Source organism: Lipophrys pholis (assembly GCF_963383615.2).
Source record: "Lipophrys pholis genome assembly, chromosome: 18".
NCBI classification, from domain to species: domain Eukaryota; kingdom Metazoa; phylum Chordata; class Actinopteri; order Blenniiformes; family Blenniidae; genus Lipophrys; species Lipophrys pholis.
Window position 1 is genome coordinate 26,228,805 of NC_137646.1, and position 21,626 is coordinate 26,250,430.

Genomic DNA, 21,626 nt, shown 5'->3' on the forward strand with positions numbered 1-21,626 from the left:
ATCACATCCCTCCACCTGCCCTCCTCCCCCCTCCCCCTCCATCCTCCCTCCTTCCCTCCCTCCTTCCCTCCCCCCCTCCCCCCCCCCCCCCCCCCCCCCCCCCCGTCGGTTGACCTTTGATTTTCCTCCATCCTTCCAGAAAGCGTTCGACCGGCTGCGACCCCTTCAGGGACGACGCGGTCGTCTGAGAATCGTCCGGTTCGTGAGTCGTCCTCTCAGATCAGCTGCTTCCTGTTCCGCCGTCGCTCGTTTCAGAGTAAACCAGAGCAACGAAACGAAACGAGACGGAGGAAACGAGACGGAGGAAACGAGACGGAGGAAACGAGACGGAGGAAACGAGACGGAGGAAACGAGACGGAGGAAACGAGACGGAGGAGGACCAGAGTGGACTGACGGGTAAACCACCAAGGAGGACTGGAGTCATGACATCATGGAGGAAACTTGTTCTGATTGGCTCTCCTGAGCATGTGGAGAAGAACCAGTTCCTACCAACGTGGTGACCAGGACCGGAATCTGAATCTGAACCTGAACCAGGACCAGAACCTGGACCAGAGTTTCAGAAAAGTTGTGTTTACCCTCCGTTTCCATGGAGACGAGGTCAGAGCATTCTTTGAGAAGTTGCATTTTTCGTGGTTCAGAGTTCTGTGGTCCCAGACCAGGACCAGGGTCTGGACCCCTACCCCAGACCAGGACCAGGGTCTGGACCCCCCCCCCCTTGCAGCTGGTGTCGAGTCTCAGATGCTAAAGACTCTATCGTGTTCACACCGCCGCTCGTCCTCCGCCACGCATCCCTCCACGTTTAGCTTCACATCGCTGGTCGCTCATTTATTCATCACTCCATTTACACCCCCCCCCCTCATCCCCCCCTCATCCCCCCCATACCCCTCACCCCCCCTCATCCCCTCATCCCCCCCATACCCCTCACCCCCCCTCATCCCCTCATCCCCCCCATACCCCTCACCCCCCCTCATCCCCTCATCCCTCCCATACCCCCCCCCCCTCATCCCCTCATCCCCCCCATACCCCTCACCCCCCCATCCCCTCACCCCCCCCCTCATCCCCTCATCCTCCCCATACCCCCCCCCCCCCCCCCCCCCATTATGTTACAGCACCTCTATTTCCGTCCCGTCCTGTGCCGCTGAGCAGGAAGAACAGTCGATTTCCCCTCGCAGCGTCGGAGGAGACTCAGGAGGGACGACTCACCACGTGACGGCGTGAAACACCAAGGAGGAAAACGACTCTCCTTTGGAGCCGGCGAGACGATCTGCGAAGAGACGATCTGCGAAGAGACGATCTGCGAAGAGACGATCTGCGAAGAGACGATCTGTATAGAGACGATCTGCGAAGAGACGATCTGTATAGGGACGATCTGTATAGAGACGACTGGAGCCCGGACTGGAGCCTGGACTGGAGCCCGGACTGGAGCCTGGACTGGAGCCCGGACTGGAGTCCGGACTGGAGCCCGGACTGGAGCCCGGACTGGAGCCCGGACTGGAGCCCGGACTGGAGCCCGGACTGGAGCCCGGACTGGAGCCCGGACTGGAGTCCGGACTGGAGCCCGGACTGGAGCCCGGACTGGAGCCCGGACTGGAGCCCGGACTGGAGCCCGGACTGGAGTCTGGACTGGAGTCTGGACTGGATCGGACGATTCCAGAACACCTGATGAATCCAAGAGGACGATTCTCAGCTCTTAGAGCCTGAAGCGGCAGGAGACGGAACGCAGAAGAACCAGCACATTAAACTGCTGCGTTCTGGATAATTCATACAGTTTCCACTTCCCAGTGTTGGTATGTATCATTGATGACCCCCCGCTGAGTTAACTGACGGCTAAAGGAGTGAGATACGTGTATGTAGAACCGTACATAATGTATGTTAAAGTACGACTGGAGGAGGAATAAAAGCTCAAGTGTGAAGAGACGAGGTCTGGAAATGCGGTTCTGCTGGTTTTGTTTCCAGCGTTTGGTCGTAACGTTCTCGTCCTTCAGACCGACGTTCTCCTCCTTCAGACCGACGTTCTCGTCCTTCAGACCAACGTTCCTCCTTCAGACCGACGTTCTCGTCCTTCAGACCGACGTTCTCGTCCTTCAGACCGACGTTCTCGTCCTTCAGACCGACGTTCCTCCTTCAGACCGACGTTCCTCCTTCAGACCAACGTTCCTCCTTCAGACCGACGTTCTCGTCCTTCAGACCGACGTTCCTCCTTCAGACCGACGTTCCTCCTTCAGACCGACGTTCTCGTCCTTCAGACCAACGTTCCTCCTTCAGACCAACGTTCCTCCTTCAGACCAACGTTCTCGTCCTTCAGACCAACGTTCTTGTCCTTCAGACCAACGTTCCTCCTTCAGACCGACGTTCCTCCTTCAGACCGACGTTCTCGTCCTTCAGACCAACGTTCTCGTCCTTCAGACCAACGTTCCTCCTTCAGACCGACGTTCCTCCTTCAGACCAACGTTCTCGTCCTTCAGACCAACGTTCTCGTCCTTCAGACCAACGTTCCTCCTTCAGACCGACGTTCCTCCTTCAGACCAACGTTCCTCCTTCAGACCGACGTTCTCCTCCTTCAGACCGACGTTCTCGTCCTTCAGACCAACGTTCCTCCTTCAGACCGACGTTCTCGTCCTTCAGACCGACGTTCTCGTCCTTCAGACCGACGTTCTCGTCCTTCAGACCGACGTTCCTCCTTCAGACCGACGTTCCTCCTTCAGACCAACGTTCCTCCTTCAGACCGACGTTCTCGTCCTTCAGACCGACGTTCCTCCTTCAGACCGACGTTCCTCCTTCAGACCGACGTTCTCGTCCTTCAGACCAACGTTCCTCCTTCAGACCAACGTTCTCCTTCAGACCAACGTTCTCGTCCTTCAGACCAACGTTCTTGTCCTTCAGACCAACGTTCCTCTTCAGACCGACGTTCCTCCTTCAGACCGACGTTCTCGTCCTTCAGACCAACGTTCTCGTCCTTCAGACCAACGTTCCTCCTTCAGACCGACGTTCCTCCTTCAGACCAACGTTCTCGTCCTTCAGACCGATGTTCCTCCTTCAGACCAACGTTCCTCCTTCAGACCAACGTTCCTCCTTCAGACCGACGTTCTCAATCTGGGGACTGAAATCCACGACTTCACTGTCGTTTCTGTTCTGGACAGCCAGAGACCGTCGGTTTGATTCCACAACGGCACCAAATATGGTTCTGTAGAGAGTCTCTGAGTCTGGTTCTCCAGGTTTCTAATCCTCTGGGTCTGGTTCTGCAGGAAGATGAGTTCCTGAAAGTCAAACCCTAAAAACAACAGAGACAGAACCAGAGACGGAGGGTAACAGAACCAGAGACAGACAGACAGACAGACAGACAGAACCAGAGACAGAGAGACAGACAGACAGACAGAACCAGAGCCAGAGAGACAGAACCAGAGACAGACAGAACCAGAGACAGAACCAGAGACAGAACCAGAGACAGAACCAGAGACAGACAGACAGAACCAGAGACAGAACCAGAGACAGAGAGACAGAACCAGAGACAGAGAGACAGAACCAGAGACAGAACCAGAGACAGAGAGACAGAACCAGAGACAGAGAACTTCCTTTGCCAGCTGCTTTCATCTCGTTGGAACGGATTTTGGGTTTTTGGATAAAGAAGCTCGGTGGTGGCAGATTGAGGGAAATCCTCACTGTCCTGGAAGCACCAGCAGAACCCCGTCACAGAACCTCATCCACCCAGCCACCCACCCAACCATCCACCCAGCCATCCACCCAGCCATCCACCCAACCATCCACCCAGCCATCCACCCAACCATCCACCCAACCATCCACCCAGCCACCCACCCAACCATCCACCCAACCACCCACCCAACCATCCCACCCAGCCATCCACCCAGCCATCCACCCAACCATCCACCCAGCCATCCACCCAACCATCCACCCAACCATCCACCCAGCCACCCACCCAACCATCCACCCAACCACCCACCCAACCATCCACCCACCCAACCACCCACCCAGTACTGAATGTTTCAGAAAAGTTTTCCAACGTTTCCACGGAGACGCAGTCGGAGAGTTTTAGAAAAAGTTCCACCTTGGGAGCCTTTTGCTAACTGCAATGAGGATGTCCTACTTCCTGCTGTGCACCTGAACGCCTCGTGCTCCTCCACCCTGACGTTTCAACTCCGTCGGATCACGTTGACATTTCTACGTTCCACTTACCACGTCTGTACGGAGCGACTCGTCTGTACGGAGCCGACTCGTCTGTACGGAGCGACTCGTCTGTACGGAGCGACTCGTCTGTACGGAGCGACTCGTCTGCACGGAGCCGACTCGTCTGTACGGAGCGACTCGTCTGTACGGAGCGACTCGTCCGTTACGCAGCGACTCGTCCGTACGGAGCCGACTCGTCCGTACGCAGCGACTCGTCCGTACGCAGCGACTCGTCTGTACGCAGCGACTCGTCCGTACGGAGCGACTCGTCTGTACGGAGCGACTCGACTGTACGCAGCGACTCGTCTGTACGGAGCGACTCGTCTGTAAGAACGAGCATCATCAGCAAAGACACTAAACAGCGGCGTCCCCAGTCTGGAGCATTGTTTTCTTTTTATTGTTCTTCAATAAGGTTCTGCTTTTCACCCGTAATGGACGGATGACCTTCACTGGACCCCCTCCCCCCCACCCTCCCCCCCCCCCCCCCCCCCCCCCCCTCTCTTTGTGTTCCAGAGGAAACAGTTGTAGTTCTGTCGTGACGAGGAGAGAAAACAACGCCGGCCAGGAAATGCCAGCGATAATGACTTTAATTCCACCTGCAGCTGTTTTCTGACATTTACACCGTTTTGGCATTTAAAAGACAAACTGATACGGAGCCGCCGCCGCCGCCGCCGCCGCCGCCGCCGCCGCCGCCGCCGCCGCGGAAGCTTTCAGTTACTCCTCAGTAATTAGCAGAAACAGCTAATTAATTCTTTGTGTGTGTGTGTGTGTGTGTGTGTGTGTGTGTGTGTGTGTGTGTGTGTGTGTGTGTGTGTGTGTGTGTGTGTGTGTGTGTGTGTGTGTGTGTGTGTGTGTGTGTGTGTGTGTGTGTGTGTGTGTGTGTGAGACGTCAGTGACGCCGACGTTCAGGCCAACTTGCTCCCGAGGTTGACGCTGGTTTCCATGGAGACGGAGTCGCAGCTTTTTCAAAAAGTTGCATTTTTCCCTTTGCGTCCAAGGAGAGGGGGCACCGACATCTTTCAAAAAGTTGCGTTTTCCTCCGTTTCCACCGAGACAGTGTCCGAGCAATTTTCTAAAAGTTGCGTTTTCACTGTTTCCATGGAGACTGAATTGGACCATTTTTGAAAAGTTTCCATGTGATGGAGTCCAGCCATTTTCAAAAATGTCCACCTTGTGAAACTTTGTCAAAAAACTCGCATTTGCCCCGCATTTTTAAAAAGTTGGGTTTTGTTTCCCCCGGAACCATGCAGACCGAGTCAGAACATTTCAAAAAGTTGCATTGCCCCCTGTTTCCATGGAACTGGAGTCAGGGCATTTGGAAAAAGTTCCCCTCGGAGTAGTTTCTAAAAAAGTGTATTGTTTTCAATGACTCCGAGCTCCATTGCTGCGTGAAAGGATTCCACAATATTCTAAGTTTAACGTTTTCACTTGAAAAGGTTGCCGTGGTAACGGGATCTCGCTTTAATGAGGTCGACGGGGGAGTGACTCGGCGATTTCATGGAATGACTTGGCACTTTCAGCAACTTCACTCATTCATGAGCGACAGCAGGACGCCGCCATCAATTATTACAAAAGTTCCTCCAGCAGACGTTTGATCTGCAGGAAGTGAAGGAGAGACGTTACCGTTCTTTCTCTCTCTCTCTCACCCTCTCCTCTCTCTCACCCTCTCCTCTCTCTCACCCTCTCCTCTCCCTCACCCTCTCCTCTCTCTCACCCTCTCCTCTCTCACCCTCTCACCCTCTTCTCTCTGTCAACCTCTCCTCTCTCTCACCCTCTCCTCTCTCACCCTCTCCTCTCTCTCACCCTCTCCTCTCTCTCACCCTCTCCTCTCTGTCAACCTCTCCTCTCTCTCACCCTCTCCTCTCCCTCACCCTCTCCTCTCTCTCACCCTCTCCTCTCTGTCAACCTCTCCTCTCTCTCACCCTCTCCTCTCTCACCCTCTCCTCTCTCTCACCCTCTCCTCTCTGTCAACCTCTCCTCTCTCTCACCCTCTCACCCTCTCCTCTCTCTCACCCTCTCCTCTCTCTCACCCTCTCCTCTCCCTCACGCTCTCCTCTCTCTCACCCTCTCACCCTCTCCTCTCTCTCACCCTCTCCTCTCCCTCACCCTCTCCTCTCTCTCACCCTCTCCTCTCTGTCAACCTCTCCTCTCTCTCACCATCTCCTCTCTGTCAACCTCTCCTCTCCCTCACCCTCTCCTCTCTCACCCTCTCCTCTCTCTCACCCTCTCCTCTCTGTCAACCTCTCCTCTCTCTCACCCTCTCCTCTCTCTCACCCTCTCACCCTCTCCTCTCTCTCACCCTCTCCTCTCTCTCACCCTCTCCTCTCCCTCACGCTCTCCTCTCCCTCACCCTCTCACCCTCTCCTCTCTCTCACCCTCTCCTCTCTCTCACCCTCTCCTCTCCCTCACGCTCTCCTCTCCCTCACCCTCTCCTCTCTCTCACCCTCTCACCCTCTCCTCTCCTATCACATGATAAAAGAGGCTCGGTGGTTTTTCTCACTCCAGAACGGTGAAATGAGAGGAGCCTGACCTCTGCGCCGGCGGCGGTGGATTGAGGACAGGTGTTTACGTGGAGGTGAAAAGGGCCCAGAGTTTTGACTGACAGGAGCGAGATGAGAAGCGTGATGAGAAGCGAGATGAGAAGCGAGATGAGAAGCGAGATGAGAAGCGAGATGAGAAGCAAGATGAGAAGCGAGATGAGAAGAGGTGTTTGGCGGCGGCGGCGGCTCGTCGGGCCCTGGTGGATGAACTCCTCGGGGGACTTCTGAATCTTTCATGACCTGTATTCTCTCTCTCCTCTGATTTGTCTTAATAATTAAAGTCGTGGAGGTGAGAAGGCAGCTGGGGGGGGGGGGGTACAGGGGAGAGTAGAGGGGGGAGGAGGGGATGGGAGGGGAGGAGGGTAGAGGGGAGGGGAGAGGAGGGGAGAGGAGGGGAGGGGAGGGGAGGGGGGAGGAGGGGATGGGAGGGGAGAGGAGGGGAGAGGAGGGGAGGGGAGGGAAGGGGAGAGTAGAGGGGGGAGGAGGGGATGGGGGGGTGGTTTGGTTTATTGCAGCTTCTTCTTTTACATCCACACGTTCTTAAAGCTTAAGAACCTGGTGTAGTTACCTGGTGGTGCTGAAGGTGGAGGAATTCTCTCCTCATGACGGATTCATTCGTTAAACACTCCGACTTCTACAGGCAATCCTGGAGTTTAATCCGTCTGGCCTACAGGGGGCGCCTGCTGGGGGCGCCTGCTGGGGGCGCCTACAGGGGGCGCCTGCTGGGGGCGCCTACAGGGGGCGCCTGCAGGGGGCACCTGCTGGGGGCGCCTGCAGGGGGCGCCTGCTGGGGGCGCCTGCTGGGGACGCCTACAGGGGGCGCCTGCAGGGGGCGCCTGCTGGGGGCGCCTGCTGGGGGCGCCTGCAGGGGGCGCCTGCTGGGGGCGCCTGCTGGGGGCGCCTGCAGGGAGCGCCTGCTGGGGGCGCCTGCTGGGGGCGCCTACAGGGGGCGCCTGCTGGGGGCGCCTGCTGGGGGCGCCTGCTGGGGGCGCCTACAGGGGGCGCCTGCTGGGGGCGCCTACAGGGGGCGCCTGCAGGGGGCACCTGCTGGGGGCGCCTGCAGGGGGCGCCTGCAGGGGGCGCCTGCTGGGGGCGCCTACAGGGGGCGCCTGCTGGGGGCGCCTACAGGGGGCGCCTGCAGGGGGCACCTGCTGGGGGCGCCTGCAGGGGGCGCCTGCTGGGGGCGCCTGCTGGGGACGCCTACAGGGGGCGCCTGCAGGGGGCGCCTGCTGGGGGCGCCTGCTGGGGGCGCCTGCAGGGGGCGCCTGCTGGGGGCGCCTGCTGGGGGCGCCTGCAGGGAGCGCCTGCTGGGGGCGCCTGCTGGGGGCGCCTACAGGGGGCGCCTGCTGGGGGCGCCTGCTGGGGGCGCCTGCTGGGGGCGCCTACAGGGGGCGCCTGCTGGGGGCGCCTGCAGGGGGCGCCTGCTGGGGGCGCCTGCTGGGGGCGCCTACAGGGGGCGCCTGCTGGGGGCGCCTGCAGGGGGCGCCTGCAGGGGGCGCCTACAGGGGGCGCCTGCAGGGGGCGCCTGCTGGGGGCGCCTGCAGGGGGCGCCTGCTGGGGGCGCCTGCAGGGGGCGCCTGCAGAGGGCGCCTGCAGGGGGCGCCTACAGGGGGCGCCTGCAGGGGGCGCCTGCTGGGGGCGCCTGCAGGGGGCGCCTGCAGGGGGCGCCTACAGGGGGCGCCTGCTGGGGGCGCCTGCAGGGGGCGCCTGCTGGGGGCGCCTGCTGGGGGCGCCTGCTGGTTCTGCTGCTTGTTACCTTCTGCCATGTCTTTGTCTTCACTTCCTTTGGGGAAAGTCTCGTCTCCCTACGTCGTCCCTTGTCTCCACCGGGTTCTTCCATCTTTGTCGTCCTGCGACTTCCTTGGAAAAGAAACGAAGAAATAAGTAAACAACAACATATTCAGACGTATTTCTCTTTCTTCTTCTCTTCAGGTTAGAAGGGTTCTACCACGTTAAGATCAGGTTCTACTGAGAATTCTACAACATTTGATAGTGAGAAGCAGCTTTCCTTGGTAAATAACATGTTCCCCTGGTACTTCTACAGGTTCTGATGGTACTTCTACAGGTTCTGAATGTAATGATGGTACTTCTACAGGTTCTGATGGTACTTCTACAGGTTCCCCTGGTACTTCTACAGGTTCTGATGGTACTTCTACAGGTTCTGATGGTACTTCTACAGGTTCTGATGGTAACGTTCCAGTCTGGACTCGTGGAACCACCAGGTGCCGACTCCTTCACAGTAAAGGTCGACCTTGACCAAAGTGACTTTGTTCCCGTTTTCCAGAAACGTCTTTCAGGTGAGTCGAGGAACGGAAATCTTTCAGAGGCGCGTCTGGTTTCCTTCCTCCACGTCGCCCCCTCCCTGATGTGTTTGGTACTGCAGGTTAGAGCGGCGTCCCCGGCGGCCATATTGACGACCTCATGGATATTTCATGGTTCATTCTCTCCTGGTTTGGTGGAACATTCAGTAAAAGATTTAAGATGATTAAAAATGAAGGAGCGAACGTGAGATTCCTTCTTTGCGATGAAAAGAAGCTGCTGATGTGTTCGGGTCCTGGCGGCCTGGCGGCGTGTGGCCTTCAGGGACCGTCGTTCTCCTCGCCGCTGCACGGGAGCGCTCATCTGGGTCGCCACTCTCGGCGCCGCCCGTTCAGGAGTTCCGTGGTTCTGGTGCAAAACGTTGGCGTTTCCCCGGAGACCAACCCCAGCGAGTGGAGGAGGAGGGTGGAGGTCGCGGTGGGAGGTGGAGGTGGAGGAGGGTGGAGGTGGAGGTGGAGGAGGAGGGTGGAGGTCGCGGTGGGAGGTGGAGGTGGAGGGTGGAGGTGGAGGAGGAGGGTGGAGGTGGAGGAGGAGGGTGGAGGTGGAGGAGGAGGGTGGAGGTTGCGGTGGGAGGTGGAGGTGGAGGAGGAGGGTGGAGGTGGAGGTGGAGGAGGAGGGTGGAGGTCGCGGTGGGAGGTGGAGGTGGAGGAGGAGGGTGGAGGTGGGAGGTGGAGGTGGAGGAGGAGGGTGGAGGTCGCGGTGGGAGGTGGAGGTGGAGGTGGAGGAGGAGGGTGGAGGTCGCGGTGGGAGGTGGAGGTGGAGTAGGAGGGTGGAGCTGGAGGTGGAGGTGGAGGAGGAGGGTGGAGGTCGTGGTGGGAGGTGGAGGAGGAGGGTGGAGGTGGAGGTGGAGGAGAAGGGTGGAGGTCGCGGTGGGAGGTGGAGGTGGAGGAGGAGGGTGGAGCTGGAGGTGGAGGAGTCGCTGCTGCTTCAATCAATCCATCAAAGCCGACTTCCTGTCTGACACCAGGAGAGGTTCTGACTGGAACGCTGCGTTCTGATTGGCCCTCTTCAAGTGGAAACGCACAACAACGGTGCCCGGAACCACCTGGAGCGCAACTTTTTGAAAATGGCTCCCAGCATGGAACTTTTTAAAAAAACTCCCCAATTCCTACCTGAAACGGGCGAACGCCACACTTTCTGTATGTGTCTGGTAATTTACAGGTTTTGGTCGGAATTAAAAAAAAATTGTGGTAATTTACGGTTTTTCATGGTAATTTTCCAGGTTTTGGAGGTAACTTATAATATCTGTGTGGTAATTGAGTTTTCAGTTGTAATTTACAGTTTTATTTGAGTACTTTCATCTGGAAATGTTCCGTCTTTAGCTGGTAGTTTCTTTCTTGATGCAGTATTAGTACACGTGTTTTCCTCCAGCAGTCTTAGTACACGCAGTATTAGTACACGTGTTTTCCTCCAGCAGTCTTAGTACACGCAGCATTAGTACACGTGTTTTCCTCCAGCAGTCTTAGTACACGCAGTATTAGTACACATGTTTTCCTCCAGCAGTCTTAGTACACGCAGTATTAGTACACGTAGTCTTAGTACATGCAGTCTTAGTACACGCAGTATTAGTACACGCTTCAGTCTGACATGAAGCTGAGCAGCTGAAGCGTCGCTGGGTGATTCACTCTGGAGATCTTAAAGAACCTAGAACAGCCTTCAGATGAAAGGGTTCCTCTGTTTTCTCTCGTCGCTGTTCTGGCGGATTGACGTGAACGTGAGTGGACGTCTGGCCGCCGGCGTTCCAGCGGGCGGAGTGGCGGCTCCACGCCGTGATCTCATTACAGCGTCTCTAACGAGTCGCCTCGCGGGACTCGCGCCGACTGTTCCTCCACTGCCCGGATGATTGACTCTCGCAGGACGCCGAGGCGGAACGCGGCCAATCAGAGGCCTCCGTTCCGTCTCCGGCGCTCCGTCCACACTGACCTTCCGTGGTGGAGGTCGGAGGCCGCGGAGCGACAGATCTGTTGGCACCTCCGTCTCACTGCGTTCTCCTCGCCGCCGGCTCGTCCTGCCGCCTTCAGTCTGAGGCTCAGTGCTTCCCTCTGTCAGTGGGAACGTTCCACGTGTCAGTGGTTCCCACGTGTCAGTGGGAACGTTCCACGTGTCAGTGGTTCCCACGTGTCTGTGGGAACGTTCCACGTGTCAGTGGGAACGTTCCACGTGTCAGTGGTTCCCACGTGTCAGTGGGAACGTTCCACGTGTCAGTGGGAACGTTCCACGTGTCAGTGGTTCCCACGTGTCAGTGGGAACGTTCCACGTGTCAGTGGGAACGTTCCACGTGTCAGTGGGAACGTTCCACGTGTCAGTGGTTCCCACGTGTCTGTGGGAACGTTCCACGTGTCAGTGGGAACGTTCCACGTGTATGTGGGAACGTTCCACGTGTATGTGGGAACATTCCACGTGTCAGTGGGAACGTTCCACGTGTAAGTGGGAACGTTCCACGTGTCAGTGGGAATGTTCCACGTGTCTGTGGGAATGTTCCACTTGTCAATGGGAACATTCCACGTGTCTGTGGGAATGTTCCACGTGTCTGTGGGAACGTTCCACGTGTCAATGGGAACGTTCCACGTGTCAATGGGAACATTCCACGTGTCAGTGGGAACGTTCCACGTGTAAGTGGGAACGTTCCACGTGTCAGTGGGAATGTTCCACGTGTCTGTGGGAATGTTCCACGTGTATGTGGGAACATTCCACGTGTCAGTGGGAACGTTCCACGTGTCAATGGGAATGTTCCATGTGTCTGTGGGAATGTTCCACGTGTCTGTGGGAATGTTCCACGTGTCAATGGGAACGTTCCACGTGTCAATGGGAATGTTCCACGTGTCAATGGGAACGTTCCACGTGTCAATGGGAATGTTCCACGTGTCAATGGGAACGTTCCACGTGTCAGTGGTTCCGACGTGTCTGTGGGAACGTTCCCTCTGTCAGTGGGAACGTTCCACGTGTCTGTGGGAACGTTCCAGGTGTCTGTGGGAACGTTCCACGTGTGTGTGGGAACGTTCCATGTGTCAGTGGGAACGTTCCACGTGTATGTGGGAACGTTCCACGTGTGTGTGGGAACGTTCCACGTGTATGTGGGAACGTTCCACGTGTATGTGGGAACGTTCCACGTGTCAGTGGGAACGTTCCACGTGTATGTGGGACCGTTCCACGTGTCAGTGGGAATGTTCCACGTGTCAATGGGAATGTTCCACGTGTCAATGGGAATGTTCCACGTGTCTGTGGGAATGTTCCACGTGTCAATGGGAATGTTCCACGTGTCTGTGGGAATGTTCCACGTGTCTGTGGGAATGTTCCACGTGTCAATGGGAATGTTCCACATGTCAATGGGAATGTTCCACGTGTCTGTGGGAATGTTCCACGTTTCAGTGGGAATGTTCCATGTGTCAGTGGGAACGTTCTAAGATTTTGGTGGTACTTTTCCGTCCTTCGGGGGTATTGTCAATGTTTTGAAGGTAACTTCACTCCATCGGTTGTAATTTCCACATTTCATTTGCTGGTATTTCTAATCTTTAGAGACGTCGTTTGTTTCTCGTCCTGAAACGAGTCGAAGCGTCAGACGGTGAGACGGTGAGACGGTGAGACGGTGAGACGCACACTGCAGCAGGAGAGCTGGAGACACTCCACGTCCTTTAACGGACGAAACTGAGAAACCTGAAGCTGCTAATTATCTGGAGCCGCTGGCTAACGGAGCCGCTGGCTAACGGAGCCGCGGAGCGATCGGCCAATCAGCAGGAGCGCTTCACCTCCAGCCTCCAGTCACTGGATCACTGCTCCAGAACACGTCTCGCTGGAAGACGTCCAGGAGGAACGATGGAGCTGGGAGGTGGAGAATCTGGAATGTAATCAGATTACTGGGATATTGTGTTTGTCTCGTCTGGAACCTTGAGGCTGTTTGACGTCGTTTCTTCTTCTACTTCTGATCGTCAGTTTGCAAACCTGAAGCCTTTTATTGGGAATTGTTCCGTTTCTAACAGGTAGAAGCTGCGTCTTGGCGTCTTGGCGTCTTGGCGTCGTGGCGTCGTGGCGTTTTGGCGTTTTGGCGTCTTGGTGTCGTGGCGTCGTTGCGTTTTGGCGTCATGGCGTTTTGGCGTCTTGGCGTCGTGGTGTCTTGGTGTTTTGGCGTCGTGGCATTTTGGCGTTGTGGTGTCGTGGCATTTTGGCGTTGTGGCGTCATGGCGTTTTGGCGTTGTGGCGTTTTGGTGTCGTGGCGTTGTGGCGTCGTGGCGTTTTGGTGGTAAATTCCACGTTCAACTGCCCGTTCAACCAACTGTACTACGTCACCAACACATGGTGGCGCTACGTCATGACAGGATGTGGCTAACGAACAGCTAACACAGCTATCGGTCTGCTAGCTCAGCGCTAACTCTGTGTCGCGGCGTCCCTGATGTTCCTCACACACATTTAAACTGTCAGAACACCGTGAACACACACACACACACACACACACACACACACACACACACACACACACACACACACACACACACACACACACACACACACACACACACACACACACACACACACACACACACACACACACACACACACACACACACAGCCGCCCTCAGGCTCCTTTCTGCTCTGGCAGACGTGAAACTACAGAAAGACGACGGAACCATCGCCGGACCGTCGGGTCGGCGCTGGTCGGTTAAAGAACCAGAAGAAGTCAGGAAACTAAAATATGGAATAAACCTAATAAATTACAAACCCACAGCAAATAAACACAATAAAAAAATCAATCGACGAAAGTCATCGTCCCTCTGAACGACGGCTTCATTGAAGGACGACCGTTGTCATGGCAACCAACGACACCCTCCGATACAATACTTCATAAAGGAGGTTCTACTGTGTTTTCATCTTCTTCTGGACTCAGCAGCTCCAGGACATCGAGGTCCCTTGGGATCCGACCGTCTGCTGCTCTGCCGCGGGCCGCTAGCATGACTCAGCGTTCTACCGAAGACGAGCGTCTCGCCTGTCCAAGAAACTGTTTCAGTCCAACCAACAGTCCTGAGCTAATGCTAGTTCCTGAGCTACCGCTAGTTCCTGAGCTACCGCTAGTTCCTGAGCTACCGCTAGTTTCTGAGCTACCGCTAGTTCCTGAGCTACCGCTAGTTCCTGAGCTAATGCTAGTTCCTGAGCTAATGCTAGTTCCTGAGCTACCGCTAGTTTCTGAGCTACCGCTAGTTCCTGAGCTACCGCTAGTTTCTGAGCTACCGCTAGTTCCTGAGCTACCGCTAGTTCCTGAGCTAACATTACGTCCTGAGCTTATGTTTGTTTGTCTTGTCTCGCAGGTCGATAATGGGACTCCCTGAAATGGCGCCACCAGCTGGCAACAAATGATCGGACATGGAAGCTGTCAGCTTAGCTAACGCCACGGCGGACGAGCTGCTCGGCTATCGCGACTTGGTCCCGAGCGCCGTCTCCTCGACCGAGCCCACGCTGGTGTTCGAGGGCGTGAACTTTCCAGAAGACCCCATCCGGCTGCTGAGCGTTCAGGTAATCGTGGGGCGACGGGCACGTTAGCCGAGAGCTAACCGCCAATGGCTGCTGTGAGCCAATCAGAGCTGAGCTTCTGTCTTTGGTCGCAGGTGGTGTTGATTCTGGCGTACAGCACCATCATCGTGCTGGGGGTTCTGGGTAATTTGCTGGTCATCTACGTGATCTACCGCTTCAAGACGCTACGCACCGTCACCAACTTCTTCATCGCTAACCTCGCTGTTGGTACGTCTATTCGCTCTTTTACGATTAATAGATGAATAATTGTTAAACGTTAACGAAGGCTACGGTAGCATAGCTCAGAGCGTAGCGTCTCTCCGCGCACCGTGCTATGCTACTGGAGACAAGATGAGTTTATCAGTAGCTTTAGCATGTAGCATCGCTGGTGTGTGAGTCCTGAAACTCCTTAGCATGTAGCATGTAGCACGGCTCTGCTGGTGTCGTACCGACGGTCTTTCTCCTCTTGATTTACTGTCAGAATAGAATTTGTCGTCCGTCTTACTTTTGTCCTCAGTAATATTGAAGAGTCTCTAAACTGTCGATGTCGCCCGTCGCTCTGTCGCCCGTCGCTCTGTCGCCCGTCGCTCTGTCGCCCGTCGCTCTGTCGCCCGTCGCTCTGTCGCGATGTACCGCAGTGTCGCACAGCTCTGGTGGGGAACGTTCCTACAGACACTCTGGACCCTCTGTGGTCGACGTCGTCGCTCGTGGGCGCAGGACTGAGTGTTCCAGAGACGTTGTGTTTTCCCTGTTTCCATGGCGACGGGGAGATTTTTGGAAAACGCTGCCCTGTGGAAATCGTTTCCAAGAAGCTTCCTGTCAGCCAGAGAGAGAGACGTAACAGTCTGTCCCTCAAACTGCCGACTCGGTCCTTCGGAGGCAGAAACACCAGGACCGTGTCCTCCTGGACTCCGTCTTCATAACGTCCCTCGGACGAAGTGTCTTTTCTTTTCAGGCTCGCAGGTTTTTTACGACGTACCTCTGACTCGTTTCGACGGAGCTCTCACGGGAGAACTCTCCTTATGTCTTCATCATAAACACGGAAATGTGAAACTTTTCGAAAACATAAAGGACATTCGAGTCAAACGTACCGACAAATTTTTCAAACATAATTAAAACATAAATGTGTTTATCAGAAAGAAAAAAAAGAGCCTTTCGGTTCCCCGGAGCAGAACGAGGGAAGTCATTAGAACGAGCGTCTGAGAGCTAATGGAGCGGGAAGTCGGCTACGCTAACGACAGAGCGGTCCGGACGACGTGAAGGCGAGCGGGGAGAGGTGACGGGGCGTGAAACGACTCCATCAACACCTTCGGAAACGACGCCGAGCGGCAATGAAGCCTGACGCTTAGCGTCAGCTGAAGCTAACGCCTCACAAACAGGTGCTTCAGTCTGACAGCGGAAACAAAACCGGTATAAACCAGGACTCAAACTGGTATCGGTACTCGGTATCAGCAGTAGCTGAGGTTAGTACTGCTATCAGTACTCAGTATCAGCAGTAGCTGAGGTTAGTACTGCAATCGGCACTCGGTATCAGCAGTAGCTAAAGGTTAGTATTGCTATCGGTACTTGGTATCAGCAGTAGCTAAAGTTAGTACTGCAATCGACACTTGGTATCAGCAGTAGCTAACGGTTAGTATTGCTATCGGTACTTGGTATCGGCCAGTAGCTGAGGTTAGTACTGCTATCAGTACTCAGTATCAGCAGTAGCTGAGGTTAGTACTGCAATCGGCACTCGGTATCAGCAGTAGCTAAAGGTTAGTATTGCTATCGGTACTTGGTATCAGCAGTAGCTAGAGTTAGTACTGCAATCGGCACTCGGTATCAGCAGGTAGCTAAAGGTTAGTATTGCTATCGGTACTTGGTATCGGCCAGTAGCGAAAGGATAGTACTCATACCCGTACTTGGTATTGACAAGTAGCTAAAGGTTAGTACTGGTATCGGTACTCAGTATTGGCACTCAGTATCAGCAAGTAACAAAAAACTAGTACTGGTATCAGTACTTGGAATCAGCAGTAGCTAAAGGTTAGTACTGGTATCGGTACTTGGTATCAGCAGTAACTAAAGGTTTGTACTGGTATCGGTACTTGGTATTCACAAGTAGCTAAAGGTTAGTACTGGTATCGGTACTCAGTATCAGCAAGTAACTAAAAACTAGTACTGGTATCAGTACTCGGTATCAGCAGTAGCTTAAGGTTGGTACTGGTATCGGTACTTGGTATTATAATAACTAGAGGTTCGTCTTTAAACTAGAAGTATCGACATTGAGTCTGAAGGAGTCCAGTTGGGTCCTGACGGAGGCTGAACCGTCTCGGAGGTTAAATCTTCCTTCGTGTCGTCGTCAGAAAGCGTTTTGCTTCGCAGGTGAAGTTTCTCGTGTCTCGTCAGCACCTGGCGGTAAGACTGCGTCTCGTCCTGCCGCTTGGTTTCCCCTCTGATGTCCAGCGTTACTAATCCCGTCTGACACGCAGCGTCTTCCTAATCTCCCTCAGCGCCGCCGCCTCGTTGTGTCTGAGTGATTAGCATTAGCCCCGTGGTCTGAGGACGGGCGCCGCGGAGACGAGCGTCGTTTACATCCGTCGGCCTGACACGCCGCCTCGTCGCCACGCGCTCCATCACAAGACTGCGTCTGTCCACTCCAGCCTCGGCCGTTTGTTTTGTCCCCGCCGCTCTTAGAGATATTTGAGTCCACACGTCACGATGAACGCAGCTCAACAAGATGTGGTACATATGCCAGGCCTACAGGTGGCGCTGCAGCTCAGCTAATGGCCGTCTCGTCCGTCCACACGGGGCACTGCTTTACAATTCCTCCACCCTGGAACTTGTTTTGTTTATGATTCTGCTCGGACAGGAAGTGGAGCTTGTTGATGGTGCTGGTTGGACAGGAAGTGGAGCTTGTTGATGGTGTTGGTTGGACAGGAAGTGGAGCTTGTTGATGGTGTTGGTTGGACAGGAAGTGGAGCTTGTTGATGGTGCTGGTTGGACAAGAAGTGGAGCTTGTTGGACAGGAAGTGGAGCTTGTTGATGGTGTTGGTTGGACAGGAAGTGGAGCTTGTTGATGGTGCTGGTTGGACAGGAAGTGGAGCTTGTTGATGGTGTTGGTTGGACAGGAAGTGGAGCTTGTTGATGGTGTTGGTTGGACAGGAAGTGGAGCTTGTTGATGGTGCTGGTTGGACAGGAAGTGGAGCTTGTTGATGGTGCTGGTTGGACAGGAAGTGGAGCTTGTTGATGGTGCTGGTTGGACAGGAAGTGGAGCTTGTTGATGGTGTTGGTTGGACAGGAAGTGGAGCTTGTTGATGATGCAATGGCGGGGGAGGGTGCGAGATGCAGGGTCTCTTCTCGGCTCGCTGCCTCCCATGATGCCTTGGGGCAGGAGAGCGTGACGGATGCGATGTGAGACGTCCGGACAGGTTGAAGCTCCAACGGTTGTCGGTCTGATTTCTCGGAGTGTAAACAGACGAGGGCGGAGGTGTGTGTGTGTGTGTGTGTGTGTGTGTGTGTGGGGGGGGGTCATCGCCCTCAGGCTCTTCATTCTTCTTGTCCAATATTCCCTCCTCCTCCTCCTCCTCCTCCTCCTCCTCCTCCTCCTCCTCCTCCTCCGTCTTCCGGTCGACATGTGGTGTCACAATCTGCAGCTCATCGACCGACTGAACCGAAGCGTCTGAACAACGCCGGGCAGCGAGCTGACACACAGCGTTCTGGTTTCAAACTGGTGTCAGACTGGTTTCACACCAGGTTTCAAACTGGTGTCAGACTGGTTTCACACCAGGTTTCAAACTGGTGTCAGACTGGTTTCAGACCAAGTTTCAAACTGGTGTCAGACTGGTTTCACACCAGGTTTCAAACTGGTGTCAGACTGGTTTCAGACCAGGTTTCAAACTGGTGTCAGACTGGTTTCAGACTGGTTTCAAACTGGTGTCAGACTGGTTTCACACTAGGTTTCAAACTGGTGTCAGACTGGTTTTAGACCAAGTTTCAAACTGGTGTCAGACTGGTTTCAGACCAAGTTTCAAACTGGTGTCAGACTGGTTTCAGACAAGGTTTCTAACTGGTGTCAGACTGGTTTCAGACAAGGTTTCTAACTGGTGTCAGACTGGTTTCAGACCAAGTTTCAAACTGGTGTCAGACTGGTTTCAGACAAGGTTTCTAACTGGTGTCAGACTGGTTTCAGACCAGGTTTCTAACTGGTGTCAGACTGGTTTCAGACAAGGTTTCTAACTGGTGTCAGACTGGTTTCACACCAGGTTTCGAACCTGTGTCAGACTGGTTTAACACCAGGTTTCTAGTTAAGGTTTGAGCAGATTAAAGACCTGGTTTGGAGTGGATTTAGACCAGTTCAAAGAATTGTTCCACTGGATAGAAAACCAGTTTCAGACTGGTTTCTTTGGCTCTGGTTTGAAACCAGTCCCAGACCTGGTGTTCAGTCCGGAGGTCTATTCGTGTCTGGACTGTGTTTACTATGAAAGATATTGAATGTATAGGTTGTTCATATCCCGGCGCCCCTCAGGGTCCTGGTCTTCCTGTTTTGGCAGAATTAGTTCTGAAATCTGTTCCCGGTTCATAAAGCTGCTCGAGCTGCGGATCTCCCGGGAGTTCTACCGCCAAACTTATCGGGGGGAAAAATCTTAATAATGTTTTTCAGGACACGAGCGCTGTGTGTGTGTGTGTGTGTGTGTGTGTGTGTGTGTGTGTGTGTGTGTGTGTGTGTGTGTGTGTGTGTGTGTGTGTGTGTGTGTGTGTGTGTGTGTGTGTGTGTTCAGTAATGATAGCCTACAGTTGTGTTTTACTTTGCATCCAATCTTCTTTACACTTTTCGGTACAAGCAATGCCCTGAGCAGGCAGACACACACACACACACACACACACACACACACACACACACACACACACACACACACACACACACACACACACACACACACACACACACACACACACACACACACACACACACACACACACACACACACAGACACACACACACACACACACACACACACACACACACACACACACACACACACACACACACAGTCTTAAGTGTCTCTACACTTCTGGAGGACAGTTCGGCATCAAACCGGACGCCAGTTGTTGTGCATCGTCCACTGATACTGTGTGTGTGTGTGTGTGTGTGTGTGTGTGTGTGTGTGTGTGTGTGTGTGTGTGTGTGTGTGTGTGTGTGTGTGTCTGTGTGTGTGTGTGTCCAGCCGACCTGCTGGTCAACACGCTGTGCCTCCCCTTCACGCTGGTCTACACGCTGCAGGGAGCCTGGAGGTTCGGCAGCACGCTCTGCTTCCTGCTGCCCTACGCTCAGGGCCTCGCCGTCCACGTTTCCACGGTGACGCTCAACGTCATCGCACTGGACCGACACAGGTGGGCGGGGCTTCAACTTCCTGCCTCCTCCGGTTCATTACCATACAGTTAGAGGAGGAAGGTGCTCTATAATCTGATGTTAGGGGAGGAAGATGCTCTATAATCTGATGTTAGAGGAGGAAGATGCTCTATAATCTGATGTTAGGGGAGGAAGATGCTCTATAATCTGATGTTAGAGGAGGAAGATAGTCTATAATCTGATGTTAGGGGAGGAAGATGCTCTATAATCTGATGTTAGAGGAGGAAGATAGTCTATAATCTGATGTTAGGGGAGGAAGATGCTCTATAATCTGATGTTAGAGGAGGAAGATGCTCTATAATCTGATGTTAGAGGAGGAAGATGTTCTATAATCTGATGTTAGAGGAGGAAGATGCTCTATAATCTGATGTTAGAGGAGGAAGATGCTCTATAATCTGATGTTAGAGGAGGAAGATGTTCTATAATCCATAATAATCTGGAGTTTCAGGTGTATCGTGTATCACCTGGAGACCAGGATGCGTAAAGACGTGTGTTTCGGCGTCATCGCTCTCACCTGGCTGCTCAGCGCCGTGCTGGCCAGTCCTCTGGCCATCTTCAGAGAGTATGGCTCCTTCAGCCTGGAGCCTGGACACACCATCCAGGTAACACACACACACACACACACACACACACACACACACACACACACACACACACACACACACACACACACACACACACACACACACACACACACACACACACACACACACACACACACACACACACACACACACACACACTTACTGAAGGACGTCAGTTGGGGATCGAACCGGGCGCCGGCTGTTGTGCTGGGTCCACTGATGGTGTGTGTGTGTGTGTGTGTGTGTGTGTGTGTGTGTGTGTGTGTGTGTGTGTGTGTGTGTGTGTGTGTGTGTCCAGGTGTGTACGGAGAAGTGGCCAGGCACCAACACGGGCGGTACGCTCTACAGCGTCTCGATGCTCGTCCTGCAGTACTTCCTGCCGCTCGCCGTCATCTCCTTCGCCTACGCCCGCATCTGGTCCAAGCTGCGCGGCCACGTGGGCCCGGCCGAGGCCGCCGCCGCCGCCGGCTCCGAGCGCCACCGCCGCCGCCGCAAGACCACCAAGATGCTGGTGACCATGGTGGTGGTGTTCGCCGTCAGCTGGCTGCCGTTCCACGCCTTCCAGCTCGCCACCGACATCGACAGCTCGGTGCTCGACCTGCCGCACTTCCGCCTGCTCTACACCGTCTTCCACGTGGTCGCCATGTGCTCCACCTTCGCCAACCCGCTGCTCTACGGCTGGATGAACCGCAACTACCGCGCCGCATTCCTCGCCGTCTTCAAGTGCCGGCGGGGCGGAGGGGGCGGGGGGCGGGGCGGCCGGCTGGACAGCATCCACCCCCTGGGGGGGGGCGGAGGAGGGGGAGGGGGAGAGGGAGGGGGAGGGGGAGGGGGGAGGGCGAGGAAGATCGTCCTCGAAACGCAGGATGTTGAGTCGACGCACCTGAACGCCACCGACGTGTGACAGTAGAGGAGCCGGGATCTGGAGGGGATCTGGTAGAGAGAAGGGGATCAGGTAGAGATTGGGGGATCTAAAGGGGATCCGGTGGGGATCTGGTTGAGAGGAGGGGATCTAGAGGGGATCTGGAAAGGATCTGGTAGAGAGGAGGGGATCAGGTAGAGATTGGGGGATCTAAAGGGGATCCGGTGGGGATCTGGTTGAGAGGAGGGGAT

At 55.0% G+C, this 21,626-nt stretch overlaps 1 protein-coding gene across 1 annotated transcript; it reads left to right on the plus strand.

Annotated features, from left to right (window-relative positions):
* Positions 1 to 14,393: 14,393 nt before the first annotated feature.
* npy2rl (neuropeptide Y receptor Y2, like) lies at positions 14,394 to 21,417 on the plus strand (the record flags this gene model as incomplete). The annotated part of the gene is made up of 5 exons (XM_080486124.1): positions 14,394 to 14,543; positions 14,636 to 14,768; positions 19,745 to 19,910; positions 20,378 to 20,531; positions 20,812 to 21,417. The coding sequence occupies 5 exons, from the start codon at positions 14,394 to 14,396 to the stop codon at positions 21,415 to 21,417; spliced, it is 1,209 nt and encodes a 402-aa protein (XP_080342250.1).
* Between the last annotated feature and the right edge of the window lie 209 nt (positions 21,418 to 21,626).